Source organism: Lepus europaeus, chromosome 5 (assembly GCF_033115175.1).
Source record: "Lepus europaeus isolate LE1 chromosome 5, mLepTim1.pri, whole genome shotgun sequence".
Taxonomy (NCBI): Eukaryota; Metazoa; Chordata; class Mammalia; order Lagomorpha; family Leporidae; genus Lepus; species Lepus europaeus.
Window position 1 is genome coordinate 82,878,688 of NC_084831.1, and position 23,095 is coordinate 82,901,782.

The window sequence follows — 23,095 nt, forward strand, 5'->3', positions numbered from 1 at the left end:
TCATCACAGAGAAATTAATGACTATAGTTACATTTGTAACTACAACTTGCTGGATTATAAACTCTGCTTAGAACTCCCACTTTCCAACTCCCACCTATCTGGGGACTCTTTCAATCTATTCTCAGGTCATCTGTAGCATCCTTGGAGGAAATTTGTGTAACTACTCTAAATTTTGTGTCCACAATGTGTTTCCCAGGGAAGCCAGAGCTCACAACAGGATACAAATGTGTCCCTCCAGATAGGGGCACATGCGGGTATTTGTGCAGCACAGGGGACAAATCTGTTGGGATGTGTGGAAACATTCTGTGGAAAAATCTCCCAAACAGCAGACCTGTATTATTTTAAGGAGAAAAGTTCTTAGTTTTCCTTGTTCATCTGTATTTTCCATTTACTTTTTAAAACCATTTCTTACAAAATTGAATGCATTAAAAGGATCATGTTAAATATTGTAAAAACAATTTCAGATCATTATGCCAGCCAATAAATGACTAAGGAATAAGCTGTTGAAAACTCATAATTTCAGACCAGAGCTGTGGCATATGGGTAAAGCCTCCGCCTGCAGTGTCACATCCTAGATGGGTGTCAGTTCGAGTCCCAGCTGTTCCACCTCCGATCCAGCTTTCTGCAATGGCCTGGGAAAGCAGCAGAAGATGCCCCAAGTGCCTGGGCCCCTGCATCCACATGGTCCTGGCTCTGACTCAACCCAGCTCTAGCTGTTGCAGTCATTTGGGGAGTGAACCAGCGGATGGAAGACCTCTCTCTCTCTCTCTGTCTCTCTCACTCTCTTTCTTTCTCTGTCTCCTCCTCTGCCTCTGCTTCTGCCTTTCAAATAAATAAATCTTAAAAAAAAAAAACAACCAAAACTGACAGTTTCTGCTCATCCATATGACAAGGACCCTTAAGCCAGGTGACATCCTTCCAGAGGTAGGGAAACAGATGGCTTGGGTTTCCTGCAGGTCCAGTTGTGAGAAAATGTTGTCTTCCATCTCCCTCTACTCAGTCACATTCTGCAATCCACTGAAACTGACCAATCTGTTCAAGCTAGTACTGAAAAACAAGACTTGCTGTTACTTTTGATTCTAGTCTCTTCCTCAGTTTTACTACGTATTTGACTGCATATCTAAGGAGTTTTGTTTCAAGAAAGCATGTGAAAGTTCAAAGCTTGGCAGGACATCTGGACTAGCAGTTAAGATGCCAGTTAAGACCCTGTCTCATATTGGAGTGCTTGGCTTTGATACCCAGCTCTAACTCCTGCTCCCGGCTTCCTTCTAACGCTGATACGGGAGGCAGCCCTGATGAGTCACGTGGTGTGGTGTATATATGAAGAAATGTTACTCGTAATATTCAACCACCAAACAGATCTCAGATCATCATGCTAAGTGAAGTAAGCCATACCCAGGAACACAAAAATCACGTATTATCTCTTACTTGTGAAAATAAAAAGTATAGACATTGTGTGGATGCTATATCACTAGGGATAGAATTACAAATATTGCTTCACTGAGTTAAGCCATGTAAATGGAAATACACCCTTTTACCCCCAGGTTAAAAAAGAGAGAGAGAGAAACTAGTTCCAGGAAGCATTATACACCCTGCAGGAACCTGGGAATGTGTTTGAATCATACTTAGGTCGGCTTTTGTGGAAACATCCACACAATGAGACACAGTCTTCAGCTTACCCGAGCCACCCACACAGGGGCTGCGCAGGTGTGAAGGGGCCCTTTCTGAGCTCTGCCTGGAGCCCAGGGCGCTTGCCTCTGTCTCCTCACCAATCCCCAGCAGCCGCCAGAGCAGGCGCCTGCACTAGGGCTCCATGCCAGGCGCTTCCTGTTTGGATCTCGGGAGGATGAACTGCTTTTCCTTGCCAGGCCCCTGTGCAAGCCCCTGACCTGCAGGGAGGTCAGCTCGCCCAGGAGTGTGCGTGTAACCCAGGCAGCGTCCGTGGTGGCCATGAGAGGCAGAGGCTGCTCTTGTCTGATTGAAGGGTGCCGAAATGGACAGAGGGGCAGAGGCTCCTCAGGGCTGAGCAGGGGCACAGCGGTTCAGAAACTGGAAGCCTAAGGCTTTCTTGGCCCCTCTTCCTAGAAACTCCGATTTCCTGTCCACCTGCAAAACACAGCAAACATCTCAGCCGTTACGAAGAAAAGCATGTGGTTTCGCTTTCGGTTGTCGTCCACTCAGACCTCATTTGGGTGGTGAGAGCAGCCCTGGTTTTCAACATAACAGTGTGTGTAGGAGGAGCCAGATCAGGAGCGATGGCGAGTGGTGAGCGCAGGCAGAGGAGAGCTTGGCCCTGACTGCGGCGCCCTGGTCAGGTAAGTGGAAGGAGGTGCTTCTTCTTCTTGGCCCCTTCCCTTCACTGACAGCGACCACCTCGAATTCCTAGCGCAGCCTACCTAGGAGTGGTGGGTGCAGGCAGCAGGAGGACCTCACAGGCCCTGGTGCGAGGCCAGCAGGCGCTTTCTCTGGACCCCGTAGTATCTCAATGGATTTTAGAGGCTGCAGTCCTGTGCCTGCTGTGCCCAGGATGCCCTGCTGCTCCTAGGGTTTCCAATCTGGGCTGCAAGCAAAGAGCTCTGAGTGAACAAGGAGGGAAGGATCCTACCCGCTTATGTGCAAAGGGGCTGAAGTCCTTTCTAGGACCCCAATCCAGCACCTGGCAGAGGCGCTACTGTGGGTGGCTACCTCTCACCTCCCTGCTCCTGGAGCTCTTTATGCTCAGTGAAGTAAACCAGCCCACAAAGACCAGTACACTGTTATTGGGCATTGCCTAGAATTTCCATTACAATATGGAGCCTGGTGGATGTTCGAGGGGTGTGTCTGTGGCTGCTGTGTTTAAGCTATGTAAGATCAGACCACCGGCAGGGATAGGTCCGCTTTAGTTCCAGACACGTGGACAGTGCGTGATCTCTATACTTTTCTTAAGATGCCCCTGTGCGTGGTCCACCCATGCCTGCATGACCTTTTCGTTGGTTGGCTTCCCTACTGTGCATGTCTTTTGTAAGCTTTATAAACCTGTACACTTCCTCAATAAAGTAGTTCCTGCTTCGACAGGACTCGAACAGGCCCTGTAGAAGGACTGACTCCAGCCCGAGAGAAGGACGAACTCCGGCCTAAGTGAAAGTATCAGCGGAAGCAGCTAAGCAAGGCTCTGGAGGTAAGTTATCCCCGAAAGGATGGGGCAATCTCATGCTAAGTTTGGTGACCCAGAGCCTAATGCACGGAGATAAATACTAAAGACGCAAGGCTCAAAGCCACATAAAAAATCGTGCACACCTAAGCTGGTTAATATGAAACACATGAGCTGGGTGGCCTTTGATGAGGAACGTCAGGAGGCTAATAAATCCCCAGAGGCAGTTAAAACTAAGGTAGAGCCTTCAGGTGTGGCGGTAACCCCTAAAGGCCCAGCGCTGCCTCAATCTACCGCCCCTCCAATTACTGAGGGTACATTCAGCCTAGTGCTATTATGGGTATTCCCCTCCCTTGGATTGCCTGCCACCATCTTGTAAACAGTGCGCCTACCCAACCCCATGACCAGGCCTGCTAGGCCCCAGCATGCACTGTCTTCCCTGTCAATGGGGGACCACAGCCTTTCTCTGCACTCTCTTCCAGTCAGTGTGGCCTGCCACACCCATGCAGGCATGGTCAGATATCTCTAGGGAGAGCACTTCCTAGGGCTGCTTTTTTCCTCTCCATTTCCAATTCAATTCCCCTCCTTACTAGGAGGAGGTGGGGAAGGGAAATGCTGGCCTTACCTAAGGGAACAAAAACCTTGATCCATTAACCCTTTCCAACCTGATGGGTCTTTCTCTTTGCATTTAATGGAAACCTAAGCAATTGCCTCCTACACTAATGATCAGCTCTTTTCTGTGCTGCTGTCCCTGACTTAGCTGATGGGAGTTTGCATGTGTCTTGAAGGTTTCATGTTTTTCTATTGCCAGTACTGAGTCTTGATTGGGAAAACTGCAATGTGAAGTTGTTTACTTTATTTGCCTGTCTTTAATGTTTGAGTGATTACCTTAAATCTGATCAGATCTAGTCTACAGCCTTGGTTAAAATGCTCAGGTTAAAAGTACTAATTTTTGGCTAAATGGTTTGACTCTCTAATGAAAAGACGAAGTTGAGACTATGGAGGAACTGGGACTAACAGGACTCAAGGCTAACCACATTTTTTCTTGCTTCTGTATAATGGCTAAGCTTGTAAAACATGTGTTATCTTTAGAGAACAAAGAAGAACGGAAAGCCCTGCAACCCCTTATCCTGTTGTGACATACCAAGGTTTTACTGCCATCCTCTTCCTTGCTTGCTTAAGCTGATAAGGAAAGAAGAAAAACCGCAAAGCACAACAGCCCGTACTACCCCCAGCCCAACTCCTTCCCTAGTAACCATTAACATACCCAATAGAATTTTGACACAGTTTAGTATGCTAATGCTGTGGTTTTAAGCTTTAAATACCCTGTAAAACTGATGTTCGGGGCCGCTCTCTCCCTGCATCACACTAGAGGGTGCTACAGAGACAGCCCATTTGCAAATGAAATAAACTTTCCTCTTGCCTTTGCATCGATTGGAGTGGAGTCTGTGTTTCTGGGGTCCGTATTGTAGGACACCTAGTCTAGGGGTCTTACACTAACAGTTTTGAATCCTAAACCGAGTCTTCCAACTTTGAGGTTTCCAGTCGGATCCCTTGAACTCTCAAAGGATAAGACTCTAAATTTGTTAAAGTAACAGCTGTTTGAGTCAATTCAGATTATGCGAAGTGTATTAAAGTGTTGTAAGTGATGTCAGACCTATGTTGTATTCATGTTTTGCTTTCCAGCTAGAGTAGCCTTATAAAAATAAGAGTAAATTCTGTGTATACAAGCCTTTATGTTGTTAACTAAAGTAAGCCAATACAAATTGGTTCAGAAAATTGGGTTAATGCAAACACCCTTTGGTTGGCTTGGTTCGCTTGCTCAGTTTTACATGTCTTTGATATACTTTAAACTTGTTTCTTTTACAGATCTGTTTTTGCAAAAACTGTAAGGCCTCTTTTTTACAGTGTCTACTTAATTGGTTTCTCAGCCATTTCTAGAGTTAGGTCCTATTGAAGGACTTCTGAAAATTTACCTGCTAAAAAACTAGGAAGTTTCAAGAAAGGTCAGTTAGTTTCTGGGAAACTGCAACTTAGCAGATAACAGGGAATAGCAGTTTGGAAACCCCCCTTGTGCAATGGTTAAGATAAGTAAAACTGATGTGTACTGAGATAAGCAGGAATGCTGTATACTAAGATAAGTGAAATTACTGTAAACAAAAACCCCCTTCCCCTTTGTATTCACTTGCTTAAGATAACTTTGTGGTTTTTGCCTTTAAATACTGCCTGTAACCCTTGTCCAGTACCTCACTCTCTCAGGAGGGAGGGGTCCGTTTTGCGCAAAATGTAAATAAAGCCGCCTCTTGCATTTGCATCATCTGGTCTGAGGATTTTTGAGTCTGGGGTCGCGATCTAAAGGACCCAGTGGGGATTAGGGTCCTTCACTATAAGCTCTTTTTAACTCTGTTAAATAGTTCTGAATTATGTGATGCTTTCATGTGCTAACTACTATGTTTAATGTTTTTTATTTCTGGTTTATTCAACAACAAGAGACCTAAAATTCATGTTCTGCCAAGGTAATCTATTGCTTACTCTACTGTCTCTGTTAAGTTTAGATTAATAAAAACACATTAAAGCTTAAAAAGTTATGTTAAATATCATTTTGATTAAATCAGGTCTAAAAGTGTCAAAATCACCCTAACTAAATAAATGACTATCATTTCAAAATGTTAAAAAAAATTCTGTTTTAACCAGATACTCTAAGTTCTCTTGGCACCTTTAACAAACTTTCTAAAGATCAAAGTTCTAAATTCTCTAGATTTTGGTATCTCCAGAGAGCCCCTGGAGATGTCAAAAAAGATATCTCTCATCTTACAGAGATAATAACCAATCAGGATGTTTAGATTAAAAGTGCTGCCAAGATGTAAAATGATTCAACACTCTATTAAAATTCCTCACAACCCACAAGGACAAACAATCATCAAAAAAACAAAATAAAATTTTAAAAGACCAACTTAATATAAAACAAACAGGGGGAAATCATACCCCTACAGGACCAGCTATGAATGGCCATGCTCACCTGAAATATTTTAAATTTTCCAAAACATCAGCCCTTGTCAGCCTTTCACAAACATTGGTCCCTCCAAGTACCCTACCTTTCGGTTAGGGTAAAATGGAAGGACCCACTAAAGGGATGCTGACAAGGACCAGACCCACTGATAAGCGCTGGTAGAGGATTTGGATGTGTCTTCCCTCAGGGGAATTCCAATCCCATATGGGAACCTGCGAGAAACCAATATCTCCCCTTTGCTGAAGATGGTCACCCAGGAGGATCCCCTCCTGAGGAGCAATTTTTCTTTTCTCATACAGGGATAAAAAGACCATATTGGACTCTCTGCCTCATTGTGACTGGATCATCATGGTACATCAGGAGTGCTGATTTTATGTTAATCGCTCTGCCATCATTCAGGATAAGATCAAGACCCTCCAAGAAGCTCTATTACCTGTGGTCGGGCCTTGGGGGATGGCTAACTTATCTCCTCCCGCTGTGGGCCCCTTGGTCTCCATTGTCCTTGTAAATTTGTCTAAGATCGCATTGCTGTGGTCCAGTTAATGGTGGTCCAACAACAATATGCCACTCTTTAAGAACTGGGTTATGCTGCTCTTTAAATGCCAGATTGGGAACCCTATACATCTGCCACGGCCACTGCCAAGATGTAGAGGTATAATACATCATACCCTGAGTTGCTGAGGTGGTAGCCAATGATGGGTAAGATCCCCTTGGGGCAGCCCTTAACAGCTGGAGTAGTAGTCAAAGACAGGTAAGATCCCCAGAGGGGAACAACCTAAGACAGACATGCTCCCTAAAGGGTGGATCCAAGTCAGAGGGGACAACATAAGACAGGCACACTCTCCACTCAGTTCCTCTTTCTCTCTTTAATATAAAATAAAGAGGGGAAAATATTGGGCATTGCCTAAAATCTCCATTACAATATGGCGCCTGGCGGATGTTCGAGGGGCGTGTCTGTGGCTGCTGTGGTTAAGCTACATAAGATCAGACCACTGGCAGGGATAGGTTTGCTTTAGTTCTGGACGCATGAACAGTGCGTGATCCCTATGTTACCGTTGAATGTCAGGGTTCTTGTCTTTGCACAAGAAAGAATTCAGGCGTGAGACAGAGAGTAGTGGAAAGTAAAATAGCAACGTTTATTAGGGAAGGGACAGCCATAAGAACAGATGGGCACCTCACTCGGGCTGGGGGAGAGTGGGGTTACATGGTTGAGTGGAGAGATTACACCTGGGCAAGCCAGGTGGGCGGTTCAGCAGCTCAGCAGTGAGGCAGAGGGCTGAGCGCACAGTCTGGTTGAGGCCAGGGGTGGGGTGGGGGGGTGGGGTGGGGTTAAGGAGATGGGTCTTTGTCTTCACCCATCTCCTCCTGAAACAAAGGATTTTATGGGTGTAAATATTAAGAAGCTCCCATTTGAGTTTTTCCCTGAAGGTATCAGGCAGGAGGAAGCCTAGCTGGTGCCATCCTAACCCAGGATCCGGAGCAGGGTATTTGAAATGCAGATACTGGGCTGCATCTGGAAGATTGTGGAAGATTGTCAGGCAGAAGGGGCAGGGACCCCCACCTGGCAGTGGGGGCAGGGCAGGATGTGAACACTGGGCTGCCCCTGAAACGTTATGGGGATGACTTTGAGATGCAGATGCATATGCTGGACATAGACATCTTCTCTTTAGGCCTTTATGTCACACACGCATAAGCTCATATCTGACTTCCTACCTAACACCTATACTTTGCTTAAGATGCCCCTGTGCGTGTTCTACCCACACCTGCACGAGCTTTTTTGCACATGTCTTTTGGAAGCCTTATAAACCCGTACACTTCCTCAATAAGGTAGTTCCTGCTTCCACAGAATTCACGGGTGCTTGCTGCAGTGTGCTTGACCCCTTGACCTTACCTATCCTCTTAGGCTTTTCGGGGAGTGCTTATGCTGTCCAGGGGCTAGCCTCAGGCTTAAGACCCCAACACACCATGATCACACTCCAGTGGAATCTTAAAGAATTCATCTCACAGCAGTTAAGAGTGTAATGGTGGTTTCTAGCGGCTGGGAGGAAAGCATGGGCAAAGGCAATTTAAGAGATACTAAGTTATTTTAGATAAGAGTAAGCAGTTCTAGTGTTCTGCAGTATGTAGGGTGATACTGATAGTGTACTAAAGATTTTTCTTAAAAACATAAAAATCTAGAAGAAAAGATTTGAAGGTTTTCACCATAAAGAAATGATAAATGTATCATGGGGTAGATATGTTTAACCTGATTGGCCATTACACAATGCCTAATATATCAAAGCATCATATGGTACAGAATATGTATAATTTTTAAAAAAGGATTTGGTTAAGCATCTAAGAGGTAGAGGGACAGAGAGAAAGAGACTGATTCCCAGGCAGTGGTTCACTCCCCAAATGTCAGCAACAGCTCACTGAACCTGCTGCACCACCAAAACCCTGTTAAAAAGTAAAAGCAAATCATTGGTTTAAATGGCTCAGAATGCTTTGCATTAAAAACACAAATAAACAGAACTTTGGAAATGAATCTATTCCTAACCAAAACCCAAAATATTTAAGTAATTAAGTTCTACAATTCCTCTTGTTTACCACACAATGCCAGCTCCTGTTTCACTGCCCCAATTCTGCTCCCAAGCACTTGCACACAAGTAGAGAAAATATACAAAGAAAGGTTATTAAGAACTTTCGTTTTTTTCTAACAGACCTTGGATTGTTATTATTTCTTGGTAATTTCAACTTAAAGAACAAATAAGCGTACCCTAATACATTTTCAGACTTGCTTGTTGTGGTAAAAGGATTTTAATCATTTATATTTAAAAAATTTAGTGAGTCTCTTTTTCTCAGTATTACAGTAACAAAGCAGGCAGCCATTATTGCTTACCTGTAACCTTGATGAGAAAATCTAGGCTTACAAAGATGAAGTCCAATTATAAGGTCTCGCCCCAAGCTACGGATGATTTAAACATGTTTTATTGTGATATTGATATAAAGAGAGCAGATTTGACATAGTTCACAGATAGGATTCTAAGAATATAATGATACTTACCCTGCACCCTCCCTCCCTCTCTCTCTTTCTTTGAAGTTTTGAGACAACACTGTTAACTTACATTATGGTCAAAGGCTTAATGCTATATTAAATAAAGAGTTCAACAAATTAAAAGTGAAGAGAACTTAGTTCACTGGAAGATAGGAAAGGGCTATAAACAATAATCAAATGAAAAAATGTTAATTTCACTCATGAAAAGTGAATTTTAAAATAATTCCAGGTTATAAAAACTATAATGATATAGCATTTTAAACAATATTTTTGATATAGAACAAAGTTTGATAAAAGTATATTTGCAACAGAACTGATACATACAGGCATTTCTTCTATTTTTTTGGTCCCAGTATTTTTTTTTGTTTTTTAGCTCCAACGTACATGAGATAACATGCTTCACTTATCTCTGTGTCCAGCTTTTTCCTCTCAACATGATGTCCTCCATTTGCAATCAGTTTGATGGAAATGATAGAATATTATTTTTTATAGCTGAACAATATTCCATTGTGTGTGTATGGTGTGTGTGTGTGTGTGTACATATATATATATATCTATCATGTTTTCATATGATCATGGGCATTTTTGAGCCCACATTTTGGACACAGCACGGTTTCACAGTATGGGCAATGGGTGATTTAAACCCTAGACTTTCAACCCTGGCATTTCATCCCAGGATAGCTCTGGGTTCCTCTTAGCTGATCCATTCTCCCTCTGTCAGCCTTTCTGTTGGGTCAGCACCTGCCTGCTCATCCTTGCCTTGGGCTCTGCCCTCTGCTTGCTTTCACCCTGGGGACTAGTGTCACTGTTTCTGTTCAAAGCCAATCCTTCATGTCCCTTCAGGAAATATCTGCATGCTACCTTAGGCTCTATTTTCAAGCATGGTTTATATAGGAATCACTGTAAACCAGGCATGGTTTCAGGAGTACTTCAAGAGCTATTTAATGACTACTAGATTGTCACTGCTTGCTATTTCTATTTTATAGAAGAAACAGAGACGCAGAGAAGTTAGTAATCTTTCTGGTGGTCACACCGCTAGTAAAGTTTTTGAATACATAAATGCTGCTTAGCATTGTTTTTGAGAAGATAAGTGACAGCCAAATCTCTCTCAATGGGGCAGGTGCTGTGGAGTAGTAGGTTAAGACACTACTTGCAATGCTGGCATCTGGTACGGCCATTGGTTTGAAGAGTCCCAGCTGCTCCACTTTGGATCCAGCTCCCAGCTAATGCACCTGGGAAAACAGAATAAGGTGGCCCAAGTCCCTGGGCCCTGGCACCCACATGCAGGACCTGAAAAAGCTCCTGGCTTCTGGCTTCTGGCTTCGGATTGTCCCAGCTTTGGCCATAGCGACCATTTGAGAATGAACCAGTGGATGGAAGGCCTCTTTCTCTGTCTCTCTGTCTCTTAGTAACTCTGCATCTCAAATAAATAAATAAATCTTTAAAAAAAACCTCTCTGACTGCCTTCTTGTTAGGAATGCCACTTTGGTGTATTTTCACAACAACATAGCTTATCCTCAATGCAGCCATAATGAGGCTCAGCAGTGAAAGAACTGCAGAAACCCCGAAGTATGTTAACTGCTGAGTTTGCTGCACTTCCCTTCTTCCTTCCTTCCTTCCTTCCTTCCTTCCTTCCTTCCTTCCTTCCTTCCTTCCTTCCTTCCTTTTTCTCTCTCTCTCTCTTTCTTTTCTTTCTTCCTCTTTTCTTTTCTTTTCTTTTCTTTTCTTTTCTTTTCTTTTCTTTTCTTTTCTTTTCTTTTCTTTTCTTTTCTTTTTGCTAACCAATGCCCTCAACCTTGTCTATAATCAACAGCCAGGGTTGGAGCAATGCTTTTTTAGAGTTTTTGTAAAAATCATGAAGTAAGGTATATAAGCTACCTATAACCAGGTGTTGACATGCTAGATGAGTTATTTTTCTTTTAAAGATATATAAAACTTAGGAGATTGACATATACAGTGCATAAACAAAGCTGACATGTGTTACACTTGAATAACATTTAGGAAAAGCTTTAGGATTCTGCTTATTAATCAATGACTTTTTGGGGTTACAGTTTACCATGGCAACTGATATCACCATGAAGACCCCCATCTGTCTAGTGGAAAACTGGGAAGAGCAGCTGAAATTGAATCCCACTGCTTTGGAGATTCTTAACCAGATATCTCAACCGGTGGTGGTGGTGGCCATTGTGGGATTATGCCGTACAGGAAAATCCTATCTCATGAATCGCCTGGCAAGACAGAACCATGGTGAGTGTGGGCCTGGAACAGGGGTCGTTAGCTTGGCACCAGTGACAACACAGGCTGATGATTCCTCATCTAGAGTCACCTGAAAGGAGAGCATGACTCCTCCAAAGAAGAAAACTTCTCATTGTCCCCTCCAGATTTACAACCTCAACCACACATGTATCTAGAAAATATCATTATTTAGCCTATTAATGAGGAGTTCCTTATGTCTTTCATTTTTTTTTTTTTTGACAGGCAGAGTGGATAGTGAGAGAGAGAGACAGAGAGAAAGGTCTTCCTTTTTGCCGTTGGTTCACCCTCCAATGGCCGCTGCGGCCAGCCCATCTCACTGATCCTTAGCCAGGAGCCAGGTGCTTCTCCTGGTCTCCCATGTGGGTGCAGGGCCCAAGCACTTGGGCCATCCTCCACTGCCTTCCTGGGCCATAGCAGAGAGCTGGCCTGGAAGAGGGGCAACTGGGATAGAATCTGGCGCCCCAACTGGGACTAGAACCTGGGGTGCCGGCACCGCAAGGCGGAGGATTAGCCTGTTAAGCCACAGCACCGGCCTCCTATGTCTTTCAAAAGATCAACTCCACTTCATTTTCTTTACCTTTTAAGCATTTATTTATATTTCTTTCTTTTTTTTTTTTTTTTGACAGGCAGAGTGGACAGTGAGAGAGAGAGACAGAGAGAAAGGTCTTCCTTTTTGCCGTTGGTTCACCCTCCAATGGCCGCCGCGGTAGGCGCGCTGCGGCCAGCGCACCGCGCTGATCCGATGGCAGGAGCCAGGTGCTTCTCCTGGTCTCCCATGGGGTGCAGGGCCCAAGCACTTGGGCCATCCTCCACTGCACTCCCGGGCCACAGCAGAGAGCTGGCCTGGAAGAGGGGCAACCGGGACAGAATCCGGTGCCCTAACCGGGACTAGAACCCGGTGTGCCGGCGCCGCAAGGCGGAGGATTAGCCTAGTGAGCCACGGCGCCGGCTATTTATATTTCTTTTGAGGGCAGCAAGATAGCCCGACAGAGATCGTTCATCTTCTCTTTCAGTCCCAGCTGCTCTCAACAACTGGGGTTGGGCCAGGTCACAAGCACCTCGAGCCTAGCAGGATTCACAGGCACCTGAGCACTTGAGTGGCTGCTTGCTGCATTCCAGGCTGTGTACTATGGAGAAACTTGATCAGAAGCAGAGATGAATCTTGGACTCAGGCACTTTGATATCAGATAAAGTTGTCCCAAATAGCATCCTAACCACTGCTCCAACCACCTGCTGATCATCTTGATCCCTTCCACTATAACTTGCTCAGGAAATGAACAATAGTAATTACTTCTTTCTTCCTCTTACATCTGTTTTCACAAGCTGTACGTTTCATTCAAGTAGCATATAAAATTCTGAAAATATTCAGAAACATTCATAGAATTAATGTATATTGCAAATGGAAGGGGAGAGGGAGCGGGAGAGGGGAGGGTTGCGGGTGGGAGGGAAGTTATGGGAGGGGGAAGCCACTGTAATCCATAAGCTGTACACTGGAAATTTATATTCATTAAATAAAAGTTATAAAAAAAATAAAAAAATAAAAAAAAGAAGAATTAATGTATATTGAATATTCAAATTGAACTACAATGCCTTCTGTTTCACTTCATGACATAATAAATTATATTCCCTTCTCTTTCTATATTAAATCTTTTCTAATATTTAAACTCTAACACAGAAGAATATATATAATACACACATGTACATCAAGGTAAATATAAAGTGAATACCCATGTAATCAGGATCAAGAAATATAACTTTCCGGACACCAAACTGTCCAAATAATACCTCCTTACACTCTCACTAGAGCTCTTGAAATTTTACTTTCATAGGCACACTGCTTCCACTCTTGCTTTTTAAAAATAGTCTACAGCCTGTGTATACACTCTAACATCAGTGTACTTTGATCTTTCTTTTAGCATTTTATTTACAAGGAATTATAGTGTTTGTAGTCTTGGGTATTTTTCATCTTTCTCTCAGCAAAACTTCTAAGAATCTTTTGGGTATTATATGTAAAGGTAACTTACTTATTTGTACTATGATACATTATGCCATAGTCTGAGAATAATACTCCTTATTTATCAATTTGTTGTTAATGAACATTGGTATTATTTCCAGTTACTATCATTCATGCATGAGGCTGTCATGACTGTTCTTGCATTTATATCCTGGGGAATACGTACAAATCTTCTCTTTACCAGATATCCAGAAATGCCATTGAAGCATCAGAGATAATTGTCTTCAGGCTTTCTTGACAATATTAAATACCTTTAGGTGCAATTTGTTTGTTCGTTAATAGTAATGGAAAATACTACAATCTGCATAAATTTAATAACATGAGACAAATTTTAAATTTTGGCTTAACTTTAGACTGTGTAGTGATATACTATTTATCTCATGATGATTAAGTGTGAGCATGTTTTCACATATTGATTTGCCATTTGCATATCATGGTTTATGAAGTCTTTTTTCCCCACGAGTTGTCTCTGGCTTTTACTGGCATTTGGGACAAGGTCTTGTTGTGCTATTTGTTGTTTCTAGCCTAAAAATTATACAATAATTTCCCCCCTAATGACTGACTTCCTGCCTGGTTCACTGTCATTATTAACTAACCATTAGTGGACGAAACTGTGATGATCCTGCATCTCTCTCCATCTCTCTCAGTTTTTCCCTCAATCACTATGTCCCAACCTTCCTCTAGGCCTCTCTCCTTATCTGTCTTTCCTTTCTTTTTTTCTCTCCCCTTTTTACCTCCAATCTTCCATTGACTCCTAAGTAACATACTTTAATTTTCTCTTGGAGACATTTTTCATCCTCAGTCAGTAGAATACACTTTCACTTACTTGGATCACATCAGTTTTAGGGACACTCTTTGAAGCATGATAGAGTTGAGGCCTGTTAGAGACAGATATCAGAATTAAAGGTTCAACCACATTGTTCTTATTGTTCACTCAAGAACAGCCTTAAAGGGCAATGTAGTAAATTCCCTGTACTCTACTAAGAGGCTGTGGTTCCAAAATACTTCAAACATCTGAACTGTGACTCGACCACCCTGCCATATCCCAGGAAAAATGGAAAGAACGACACTCATTCCTGGTCCAGGTTCATGAGAAGAACCAGTTCACTATTTCTCTCTCTTAGGTTGTGACTCAGTGTGTGTGTGTGTGTGTGTGTGTTTATATGAATTTATTTCAAAAGTTTGTAGAAAATAGAACTAAAAGATAAGTTTCAAACTCTTGTGATGGAGAGTCTTCCAAATGTTCATGGAAATTGTGTATAGTGAAAACAATGTGTAGGGATTTAAACGTTTGTTTGTGGTAATGTAACTTACCATTTAATTCCATTTTCCCACAAATTTTATGTAGTCATCATCTCCATTCACACTTGTCCTTTCTACAAGGGGGTTCACAGGGTGTGAGCAATCAGATATACAACAATGCAGAAAAGACCAGACCATCTCAGGCTTTCTGTCCTCCCTGTGAGAGCACCCAGACTGTAGAAATGCAGTGACCTGAGCCATGTAAAACCATGAACTTCTAGGAATTGCATCACCTCAAGTTCTTTTATCATATGGAGGAAACATTGGCCTAAGGCAGATGGTCAAAATGCTGTTGGGCAGAAAATACCATCCGCTGGTTCCTGGGCATGAACCTCAAACCATGTCCTTCTGGGATTCAGCCTTTGGAAAGCAGGGCCAACAGGACTCACAGCTCTATGTTGCTTTCCCTTCACTTACATCTCCCTCCTGAGGGTAACGACATAGGACTCATAATTAGCTTGAAGAAGAGAAAAGAAAAAAAATGAAGGGGAAGAGATGGGAGTGAGAAAAACACAAACCCTAATGTACAGAATAAGTTGTGGCAGGAAACGGATAATCAATTAAAAATAATCAAAGAGAGTTCCATGGAGGGATTTCCAGAGGACTATGTGGGGTAAAGAGAGACACTGCAGCATCAGAGAGCACCAGAGAAGGGCAATGACAACGTCCGGGTGGGCGTTACCATCCCTACAGCCTGAAGAGACAGGCAAAGAGTTGATGCCAGATCATGGTCAAGACCACACCGCTGGGTAGAGTCACATGTAAGGAGGACTGAGCCACTGGGACGCTGAGGCCCAGCAAGGGGGAAGCAGAAGGAACACGTGCCTGCCTTCCTGTCTCCTGTGAGGCTTCCCACTGATGGAACCCTATGAGAAGATGAGAGGCAAGAGAGCTCTTTAGTCTCAGAAAAAATGATGTGGGTTAGTAGACTTCTACCAGCTCTACCAAGTGATGTAGTTTGAGTCTTTGAAAGAAAGAACATTTCTTTATAAGATAATATTTATATATGATTAGTATATAATCATATATTATAAAATTTTATGACTATATGATATAAACTTGTTATATATAATGATTGTATTATGATACATATTTATACAATTTTGTGTATAACATATATATATATATATATATATATAATTTGTTTTCAGAGAATGCTTATTTTCCTGATCTAGCCTGCATTCCTACAGGTTTAATGAATATAACCCCTGGCCACCCTGTCAGCCGGCTCTCAGGGATTTTTTTTTTCCATTTATTAAACTTTTATTTAATGAATATAAATTTCCAAAGTACAGCTTATGGGTTACAATGGCTTCCCCCTCCCATAACTTCCCTCCCACCCGCAACCCTCCCCTTTCCCGCTCCCTCTTCCCTTCCATTCACATAAAGATTCATTTTCAATTCTCTATATACAGAAGATCAGTTTAGTATATATTAGGTAAAGAATTCAACAGTTTGCCCCATATAGCAACACAAAGTGAAAAAACTACCGTTGGAGTACTAGTTATAGCATTATATAACAGTGTACAGCACATTAAAGACAGAGATCCTACATAATTTTTTTTAAATTAATTAATTTTCTATGCCATTTCCAATTTAACACCAGGTTGTTTTTTTTCATTTCCAATTATCTTTATATACAGAAGATCAATTCAGTATATAATTAGTAAAGACCTCATCAGTTTGTATCCACACAGAAACACAAAGTATAAAAATACTGTTTCAGTACTAGTTATAGCATCACTTCACATTAGACAACACATTAAGGACAGATCCCACATGGGGTGTAAGTACACAGTGAGTCCTGTTGCTGACTTAACAATTTGACACTCCTGTTCATGGCGTCAGTAATCTCCCTAGGCTCTAGTCATGAGTTGTCAGGGCTATGGAAGCCTTTAGAGTTTGCTGACTTTGATCTTATTCCGATAGGGTCCTAGTCAAAGTGGAAGTTCTCTCCTCCCTTCAGAGAAAGGTACCTCCTTCTTTGATGGCCCCATTCTTTCCACTGGGATCTCACTCACAGAGATCTTTCATTCAGGTCTTTTTTTTTTTTCCATGGTATCTTGGCTTTCCATGCCTACAATACTCTCATGGGCTCTTCAGCCAGATCCGAATGCCTTGAGGGCTGATTCTGAGGCCAGAGTGTTGTTTAGGACATCTGCCATTCTATGAGTCTGCTGTGTATCTCAGGGATTTTTAATTGTCCTCTTCCCTTCAGGCTTCCCTCTGGGCTCCACGGTGGAATCTGAAACCAAGGGCATCTGGATGTGGTGCGTGCCCCACCCCTCCAAGCCAAACCACACCCTGGTCCTCCTGGACACTGAGGGCCTGGGCGATGTGGAAAAGGTAAAGCACCCAGAATGTTCTCTGCCCTCAACTGTGCTCTTACAGTTTAATTGGCACATCACTTCACTTTCTCTGACACATTTCTCTAAACTGCAAATCCAACAATGAGCCAGGAAGTTAAAATCCTGTTTCTTCAGACTACCTTAGTAGCCTCAAGCACTTTGATATATGATGAAGAGAGATGTGGAAAAGGTAAGGTCCAGAATGTTCTCTACTCTCAACTGTGCTCTTACATTTTAATTTGCCATATCACTTCACTTTTTCTGACACATTTCTCTTTTTTTTTTTAACTTTTATTTAATGAATATAAATTTCCAGTGTACAGCTTATGGATTACAATGGCTTCCCCTTCCCATAACTTCCCTCCCACCCACAACCCTCCCCTCTCCCGCTCCCTCCCCCCCTCCATTCACATCAAGATTCATTTTCAATTCTCTTTATATATAGAAGATCAATTTAGTATAAAGATTTCAACAGTTTGCACCCACATAGAAACACAGAGTGAAACATACTGTTTGAGTACTAGTTATAGCATTAAATCACAATGTACAGCACATTAAGGACAGAGATCCCACATGAGGAGCAAGTGCACAGTGGCTCTTGTTGTTGACCCAACAAATTGACACTCTAGTTTATGGCACCAGTAACCACCCTAGGCTCTCGTCATGAGTTGCCAAGGCTATGGAAGCCTTCCAAGTTTGCCAACTCTGATCATATTTAGACAAGGTCATAAAAGACAGGGTGAGGATAGTAACCAATGATCCTAAGAGTGGCATTTACCAGGTTTGAACAATTATACAGCATTAAGTGGGGAAGAGGACCATCAGTACACACAGGTTGGGAGTAGAACCATTGGTGGTAGAGGTTATGATTACAAAGGAATGAGGCCCAAGTGTGCTAGACAGGGTCTAGAACAAAGGACAGAGTCATTATTAGATGTGCTAAGAAAGGTGCTGTCTAAGCTACAATTAAGTTTTCTGATTGAGAGGCAAATAGAACCTGATAGAAGGAGCTTGATAATAATCTGTTGGGCTTTAGGCCTTGTAAGTTAAGAGGCCCAGACCTATCTATCTCTTCACATGGGGTATATCCTAAGGGAGGTGTGAACCTCCTAGGGGAAGACACTCTGTTGACTTTCATTACTTGGCTGGCCTGGGAGGAGAGCTGGCCAGGTAAAGGCAGGGGGCATCTCTAACAAGAAATTTACAGTTCTGCCTGCAATGTTGCTGACCCTACTTGGCCATCCCCTCAGCTGCACTGGTCACTTTGGAAGTTGGGCTGAGTGAAGGGCTTTTCAGCTTAGAGCCAATAAGATCTGTGCCTCTGACCTGGGCATCCTTCGACTCCAGGGCAGGTCCATTTCCAGTGATCCAACTCTTGGCAGAGCTGCCAGGGCTCTTCCCAAGCTGACTTCTGCTGAAGCCCAGGCTTACCACATTGACAGCCACTGCAGTGGACTGGCCTGTTGGGTCTCCTTGAGGGCAGATCACTGTACAGATCAGCCAGTAATAGGCCTGCCACCCATTGCTTCTGATGCCTAGCTTTCTTTTCCTCCTGGTTTGTGTTAAAGCAGACCAGAGGATGCAAGTCAAGGGAGTGCCCAAGTCCCATCTCTAATCTTCGGTGGCCTGAACTACAAGTCTATAGTCACAGGCATGTTCTGTAGTAGTTTTTATAAAGTAGACAATGCTCATGAGGAAAATTATATTCTCACTTTAAAACTTTCTTTCCCTTTTGTCTGAAAGGGAGGTTTTTTCTACTTACTGTATACTTCGCTGATGGCGAAGTGAATCTAGCTATGAGATTATTATTTAAGTTCTTATTTTGGCTATGCTATTACAGAAAAATGTTAGCCATCTCTTTTATAAGGTCTAAAGATTAAATTGTGCGTCCTGCAGATTCCTTCATAATAGAATTAGTTTCCTACCTTGAAGAGAATAGAGAAATGAAAGAACAAGTTGGGCTTAGAATAGAGAAATGAGGGAGCAACTGACAATAGCAATATTACATGAATACTTAGCAAACAGTTTCAACCATTAGATAACAACTTAAGAAAACATTTACCAGAAGGTCCAATGCCTTCTATAAATTTTAAGAATCATGTATTTGAAAACACCTCTTAAATATCTAACATGGTGTAGTTTGTTTAACCAGTAAACTTAAGCACAACCATATAAAATGTTTTTAGTTTCTTTCTACCAACAAGTTTAAAACATATGATACACAGATTCAGGTCACACGAATTAAAATGTATCTTTGATTGATTTTAGCAGTTTAAATTTATGGACAATCTTATCTATAAGCCATTTAAAATAAAACTCTTAATAAAATTTCCTATATGGACATACAATATGTACACACATATAACATAGCATAATAGACCAATATAGCAATTTTAATAATAGCTTTTAAAATCTTTAACTCTTTTTGTAGATTGCCAATGGATTTGAATTGCTTTTTGTTTTTAGATTACTATAATGCATTGCTTTAACAGAGCATCAGAGTTTAATTCTATGTCAAAGAGAAATTGAGCTTCCTGTGATCTTTTGCTGTGAGGTTTCCTTCCTTTACCTTCTTTCATATTGGTGACCATGTTTCTGTGTTTCTGTGTGTAACACATCTTTAAGCATCTTTTGCAGGGCAGGATGAGTGGCAACAAATTCTTTCAGTTTCTGTTTGCTATGAAAAGTCTTAATTTCACCTTCATTCACAAATGAGAGCTTTGCAGGATATAATATTCTGGGCTGGCAGTTTTTCTCTCTTAGTACCTGGGCTATGTCTCGCCATTCCCTTCTAGCTTGTAGGGTTTCTGATGAGAAGTCAGCTGTGAGTCTAATTGGAGATCCTCTGAGAGTAATCTGACATTTCTCTTTTGCACCTTTTAGAATCTTTTCTTTATGTTTCACTGTGGTGAGTTTGATTAGAATGTGACACATTTCTCTTAATTGCAAATCCAATAATGAGCAAGGAGGTGAAATTCTGTTTCTTCAAACTTCCTTAGTAACCTCAAACACTTTGATATAGGATGAAGAGAGATTCTTCTTACTCTTAATGCTGGAGTAATTATTTAATTTAATGAATACGAATGAGCAAGTCAGTTCTAGGACTCTGCACTAAGTAGCAAAGGTAAAACTGTAATAAGGTAATGGGTCGAGCCTAGTTGTAGAGACTACAACACAATCTGCCCAGAGTAGCACCAGTGCAAAAGCGGGAAACCAATCTAATCATTTGAGTTAGCAAGAGCTTCCTGAGAAAGCTCTATTGCATTAGATCAATAGAATCTACAAAAATGGAAGGTTGATTGAGTTGGAGGTAGCGACTTTGAAAATAAGGTCTTTGTGAAGAAATTTTATTGATATCATCTTTAGAAAAGCTTCTGTTTATTATTAAGTTTTTAATCAAAGTCTCTGAGCTTTGAAGATGAATTCTTTGCTGACTTCTTTGTAACATGAACTGTTCCCAACCACCCCCAAGGTGTAATGGGTGATTTTATGCATTTATCTTTATAGTTTCAGGGGCAATCAATATTTTCAGTTTATTTATGAGTCTCAGTCTAAATTACAAGAAGCAGCAATAGATCTTTGGCTTCTCTTATGATGGAAGAAAAGCACCAAATTTGAAATTGATTTTAAAAATTAGTTTAAAGTACTGATTGTTATCTAAGTATAACCAATATGGGCTGTTGATTTTTAATAAATAATGCTTCACATGAAACTTCTGCTCATGAAATTAAATTTGTTAAAGGATCAAAGCAAAACAAAATATAAAGTGATACAAGAGATACTACTGGCTGATCTTGTGACTCATACTGTGATAGGGTAATGCTTTCTACATCTTGACAGGAATCTCATTTCCAGCCTCCCCTCCCACTCCTGCCTGTGTACTCAGCACTTCCATCAAGTGGGATAATTTTGTAATGCCTTTATGTGACTGTGAGCTGAAAGTTCCAACTTAGCCTCTCTTAGTTCTTTGCCTGCTGGATCCCTTCATCTTCACAAACCCTTTTTCTATCTATCAACTCTTCAAATCTCAGCTATTTTCTATTTACTGCCATCATATCCCAGCCACACAGAATCCCTATTTATTCTGAATTCAGGGTAATTATTCACATCCATAGGCCTCCATATCTTCACCTCTGTTTTGCTTGTTTGTTTGGTCTCAGACAATGTTGTATTCCACTCATGGGAAGGATTATCATTTTGGTTACATTTATAAAGTGACATGTATTTGATCTATAACATCATCCTTTTGTGGTTAGAAATTGTCATAGGGAACTTTATAAGCACAAAACAAATGCAGGGTCCATTCTTGTGAAGAGTTGAACTCAATTTCATAGGATTTGTGTCCTTATTATAGTCATTATTGAGAACAATGATTACAGTGGGATACTTCTACAGTTACTACTGGACACCTATGTTTTAAGCACTTCATTAAATACTTCACGGATAGTAGCAATGTCTATCATTTATTTGAATATCAAACTGAGTGTGGTCCTAGTATATCAAAACCACATTTCTTTTTAGTAATTATATTTGACATTTCTTATTTACCCTAACATTCAGTTATAATATAGCCAAAGTGTGAACAAAGAGTAAATGAAGAGTAGATGTGTAAGTCTCTTATTCCAATGGGCTTTTCAGCAAGACCCTAAGAATGACTCCTGGATCTTTGCCCTGGCCGTGCTTCTGAGCAGCACCTTGGTCTACAACAGCCTGGGCACCATCAACCACCAGGCCCTGGAGCAGCTGCAGTATCCTTCCAGAAACTGCTTCCATGTTTCACTGAGTTTAGGAGAATGGCAGTTGAGACTATTTCTTCTTTATGTAACTAAGTTTTCCTGTGTCTTAAGAGTGGACGCAGGGAAAAGGGGAGTGTTCGTCCAATTTGTTTCTAAGTGAGATGTAGAGTGTGTGGTGTAGTTTTTTTTTTCCTTAACTGAGATTTCAGCTATGTTACTGAACTCACAGAGTTAATCAGGACAAGATCTTCTTCCCCATCTGATGAGGTAGAGGACTCCGCAGAGTTTGTGAGTTTCTTTCCGGACTTCGTTTGGGCTGTACGGGATTTCACCCTGGAACTGAACGTGAAAGGACAGCCCATCACAGAAGACGAGTACCTTGAGAATGCCTTGAAGCTGATTCCAGGTATCAGAGTGTGCTCTGGGGATGGCTGATTTAGTTACAAGGTGGGGTCAAGCAGGACTTCCAATGGCACTTGAAATGTTTTTTTTTTTTTTTTTTTTTCTTCTGAGACTGGATTGAAGCCCAAGCTAATAATGACTTGTGACTGATGGATGGGCATGATTTTAATAATTATTATTGAAATTTTTAGAGTTTGAGATTTTAATTTAGTGGGGAAATTTGGAGTTCAATGTTGCATCAACCATTTTAGTCCAATCAGTAAAATTAAAAAAAAGAGAGAACTGCAATAACTGCTCTTACTTCTAAGACTCATATTTGTGATACTTAATAAGCTCAAGCATTCCTTTTACTCTATTCTTAGAAAAATAGATAAACTAGAAAGCTAGTAAACAGAAAATCACTAGGAAGTCCCACGATCTGTTCGTTGAAAATAAATTTCACTAGGTATGTTTTATATCTTTGATTGCTGGATCCTTCGTAGAAGCATAGTTATATCCTCAATACTGCAGTGGGGAAAATACTGCTATGTGCCTGCAATAAAACAGTCATTTGTCTTTTTTTATAACACCAACTTCTTTATCTTTAGGCAATGCGTGATCAGTTTACTATTAAATATTTATTACTTTGGTTATATTTAGAAGAATAGAGAAGTAAAAGCACTTAGAGGAACTATACATTTTATTTCCTTCTTTTATTAGTTCTATCAATAGGCATTTATTGAACAAAATATATGCCTCAGAATCCCTCTTCAGTTACTGTCCATTCTAGGATAAGCTGACTTTGAGAATTAGTGAGATCTCCACATTTTATTGAGATTAGTTTTATTTTGAAGCTTCTTTTTTTTTGTTTTTTTTTTTGCTTT

The 23,095-nt window shown here is 41.3% G+C and overlaps 1 protein-coding gene across 1 annotated transcript in view; it reads left to right on the forward strand.

The window, feature by feature from the left end:
• The first annotated feature begins 2,094 nt into the window (after positions 1-2,094).
• LOC133759135 (guanylate-binding protein 4-like) overlaps positions 2,095-23,095 on the forward strand; it is a 29,251-nt gene continuing 8,250 nt past the window's right edge. The window contains exons 1-6 of the mRNA XM_062190103.1: positions 2,095-2,315; positions 3,055-3,157; positions 11,226-11,421; positions 16,965-17,092; positions 21,733-21,842; positions 22,040-22,236. Of these exons, the coding sequence (XP_062046087.1) occupies positions 11,232-11,421; positions 16,965-17,092; positions 21,733-21,842; positions 22,040-22,236 (625 nt within the window). The 5' untranslated portion in view covers positions 2,095-2,315; positions 3,055-3,157; positions 11,226-11,231. The remainder of the gene's footprint in view (positions 2,316-3,054; positions 3,158-11,225; positions 11,422-16,964; positions 17,093-21,732; positions 21,843-22,039; positions 22,237-23,095) is intronic.